The sequence below is a fragment of the Nannospalax galili genome, unplaced genomic scaffold, assembly GCF_000622305.1.
Source record: "Nannospalax galili isolate Female #2095 unplaced genomic scaffold, S.galili_v1.0 scaffold1456, whole genome shotgun sequence".
In the NCBI taxonomy this organism is placed as follows: domain Eukaryota; kingdom Metazoa; phylum Chordata; class Mammalia; order Rodentia; family Spalacidae; genus Nannospalax; species Nannospalax galili.
The window spans coordinates 262,242-266,244 of record NW_008338658.1 but is presented as its reverse complement, the minus strand read 5'-3'; the positions used below and the strand labels follow the sequence as shown (position 1 = coordinate 266,244).

The 4,003-nt window shown below is 46.0% G+C and overlaps 1 protein-coding gene across 1 annotated transcript in view; it reads left to right on the top strand.

The window, feature by feature from the left end:
- Nxnl2 (nucleoredoxin like 2) overlaps window positions 1-3,325 on the top strand; it is a 4,236-nt gene extending 911 nt beyond the window's left edge. The window contains exon 2 of the mRNA XM_008833210.3: window positions 2,756-3,325. Coding sequence (XP_008831432.1) covers window positions 2,756-2,924 — 169 coding nt within the window. The 3' untranslated portion in view covers window positions 2,925-3,325. The remainder of the gene's footprint in view (window positions 1-2,755) is intronic.
- Window positions 3,326-4,003: the final 678 nt, after the last annotated feature.

Below are 4,003 nucleotides of genomic sequence, written 5' to 3'. Positions count from 1 at the left end.
GGCGGGGGCGGGAGGGGGGAACTCACCAAGAGCTAGTCGTCTTGATGATTTCATTTTTCCCTGGACTTTCGTAACTATAATGCTAAAATTCATTACAATGAATCCTATCTCTATACACGTAGGTGGAACCGGGGACTGACAGATGTTAGCAGAGGCAAGACTTTCCAGAGTGATTTTGGAGGGGCTCTGTGCTACAAGTCTGAATCTGAGGCTGGAGTTCAACTCAGGGCCTCCTTTGACTGGGGACAAGGGCTCCAGGAGAGGAGCAAGGAAAGAGGAGGGGGGCATGATGAGAGATTTACCTGTCTCTTCCTCTCCAGTCCTGGGACTACAAGTGTTCCATCTTTATATGTGGTTCTTAGATTTGAACTTATGTCCTCATGCTTGCAAATCAAAGAGCTTTACTGACTGAGCCATCTCCCTAGCTTCTGTTTTCCTAAACACAAGCTGTTTGGTGATTCCCAGGGAGGTGGAGGACCAGGGGAAGTTGCTTAGCTTTGGGGAGATGTGAGGCCTCACTCCTGCAGAGACCACAAAAGTCTCATTGATATTAAGTTTATATGACAGTTGATTAACTTTGCACAAGGACTCACTTGAGAATCACTTCAAGTGCTGTGCTTTGAAATACGGTTTGACTTGCATTTATATACAGCTTTTGAAAGGATACATTTATTTTGCTGGTGAGATGGTGATGGTGTTATAATTGGGCAGAGAGCTCAGGCCCCAGGGAGAACAGGGCTCTGGGATTGCCCATGGGGAAGTAGTTTTATGGCTGAGTAAAGAGATGCATGGAGGATGGTAGAAGTTGACCCAGTTTGTGAAAGATCTCTGTATTCACTACCTTTCCTGTTGCTGTGACAAAAATACCTAACAAATGCAACTTGAGACTGGGGAGATGGCTCAGTGGATAAGAGAACTTGGTGTGGAAGCATGAAGACCCAAGTTCGAAAAGACAGATATGGCTGTGTGTGCCTGTAACCCCAGCATTTGGGGGGTGGAGACAGGCAGATCCTGGGCGCTCACTGGCCAGCCAGCCTAGCTGAAACAGCCAGCTTCAGTTTCTCAAGGAAATAAGGTGGAGCTCAATAGAGAAAGACCCCCGATGTTCCCCTCTGGCCTCTGGCCTCTGGCCTCAGCATGCATGCACAGGTACACTCCTACCTCCCCCCAAAAAAGAAACTGAAGTGGGGAAAGGTTTTATTTTTGGCTCACAGTTTGAAGGTACAGTCTGTCATGGTAGGGAAGGTGTCGTGGTGGGAGCATGAGTCAGGAATCAGAGAGGAGTGCTGGTGCTAAGCTCACTTTCTCCTTTTTATGCAGCCCAGGTCTCCAGCCCATGGGATAGTGCCACCCACTGTTAAGGGTTCTTTCCACTTCAGTTACCCCAATCCTATCTCAAAATGCAGGGACAGCAACAATAACACCAAAATAGCAGCCATGGCATGTAGTTCAGTGGTAGGGCAGTAGCTTGAATTAATAGTTAAAATGGAAGATTCAGTTACACTGACCAGCTTTGTGAGTATGTGTGATATGGAAAAATTAACCTAATGCGGAACTAATGAACTGTGACCTCAGTATAACTCTGTTCTGTGTGTTGATGATTAAGAACTAACAAATGTATTTGATAAGAACCCTGTGTGCTCCCACCAGTAAGCCTAATAGTAAGTGTGCTTGCTGATATATGTAGAAGTAACAGGACTTTGGAAGCTTCTATTTGTACTCAAATCATAAAGGAAAATCTTCGACTCTGAACTCAGTCCCAGGCTGAGACAGGACAAGGCAGACAACCACAAAAAACACAGCCTGTGGTTTGAAAAACACTGTCTTTTGCAGAGATCTTAAGGAAACAGCTGCTTACAGTGTGTCATGCTTATTAAAATGGCTGAGACTCTCCTGGCATCAACAGTATATCACGTTACTGGGAATGTCACAACCCTTACCCTTTCTTCCTCAAAATATCTGCTTTTGACCATTTAAATTTCCTATAATAGCCTAAAGGGACTGTACACATCTGTGCTAAAGTTTCACATCCATCAATGTAATTATTGCCAAAGGATGATGTGAAAAATCCTATAAAAACTTGTATGTATTTCTGGTCAGTGCCTCAGTTTCTCTAGAGCAGGAGCTCAGACTAAGGCCCATGAGTAATAAAAGAAAACTTCTGCTCTCTGAGTATGATTTGAATCTTCTCGCTGTGCCAGGCCAGTCTTGGTTCAATTACCCTACTGTGCTTGTGTGTGGAGGCCAGATGTCAACTTCGTGCTGTTCCTCAGGAGCCATCCACCCTGTTTTTTGAGACAGGGTCTCTCTCTGGCCTGGAGCTTGATGGTTACGCCTGGCTGGCTTGCCAGTGAGCCCTGGAGATCTGCTTGTCTCTGCCTCCTCAGTGCCGGTATTATAAGTGCTCCTCATCACACATGGCTTTTTACATGGGTTCTGGGGGTTGAACTCAGTGCCTCATGCTGGCAAAGCAAGCACTTTATAGATTTAGCCACTTCCCTAGCTGGGAATCTTTGGGCATATGTTTGGTGGTCATGGTGGTGGGCAGCTCTGCTCGATCCCTTTGTTGATGACCATTGTCTAGGACAGGACTGGCCTCAAAGCTGCAGCAGTAAGCAGCAGAGGGAGGAACCACCACTCTGCACATGGCCTGGCTGTGAGTGTGTCGTGGCCTGGCTGTAGACCTTCAGCCAGTCACCCCTTCCAAGTTTCAGACATGGGCAGTGCTAACACTCTGGCCTCTTTCCTCCTGCAGCGAATTGAAGAAGAGGTATGACATCACGGCCATCCCCAAACTCGTGATCATCAAGCAGAATGGAGATGTCATCACCAACAAAGGGCGGAAGCAGATCCGGGAGCATGGGCTGGCCTGCTTCCAGAACTGGGTGGAGGCAGCTGACATTTTCCAGAACTTTTTGGTGTGAATCTGGAGGGACCTGACAGGTGCTGGGTCTGTCTGCAATGGGGGAGCTGTTGCTTTTCCTCTCTGCTGAGGGATTTCATAACAGAGGTGCTAAGCTATGACAGAAAGTGAAAGTTGCTCAGGAAAAATAATACACACCCTGTGTGGATCCTTCCGCTCCTGTGTAGACATTTTTATTTGTTTATAGCTTTATCTACCTATGCCTAGCCTCCAGCATTTATCTTCAGGGAACTATAGAGATCTATGCGAGCAAGATATTCCTTTCTAGAGGTTTCTTTGGTAAAATGATCTACAGTGATACATTTTATGATGGTCTCTCACATTTTAATGGTACTTTGACAGGCACATTTATTAATCAAGTTTGCAGACCATGTGGTTTAATAAATAAATCTTTATACTTGAGAAGCTCTGACCACCTTCTTTCTCCTTCTAAACCAAGTGCCAGCAGAAGGGAAAGTCAGTAAATAGCATGGCTAGTCTGTGTGGTTGTCAGAGCTGGTGCTTGTTAGATGTGTGCCCTCTCTCAGAAGTTTTTCCTTCTTTCTGCCTTCCCTTACTTATTTTCTTTTTGTAGTGCTGAATTTATTCTTTCATTGAGGCTGTTGCTTTCCTCTCATTTACTCTCCTCCCTCCTTCCTTTCTTTCAGAACTTGGGGATTGAATCCATGGCCTTGCCACTGCTAGGCAAGCATTCTCCCAGCTTCCCTTATTCTCTCTCTGTGTGTATGTGTGTGTGTGTGTGTGTGTGTGTGTGTGTGTGTGTGCATATTCATGTGTGAGTGTGGGTGTGCATGCACATGTGTGCTCTTGTATGTGGAGACCAGAGGTCGATGTCAGTTGTCTTCCTCAATGACTCTCCACCTTTTTTAAAAAAAATACAGTGCTGAGGATCAAACCCAGGGCCTCGTGCTTGCCAGGCAAGCACTCTACTACTGAGTTATACCCCCAATTCCTCCTCCTTTTAGTTAATTAATTAATCTGAGACAAGGCCTCTCACTGAACTTGGAACTCACTGATTTAGCTAGGTTGTCTGGCCAGTGAGCCCCAGCGGTCTACGTGTTTCCTCCTCTGCCCAGTACT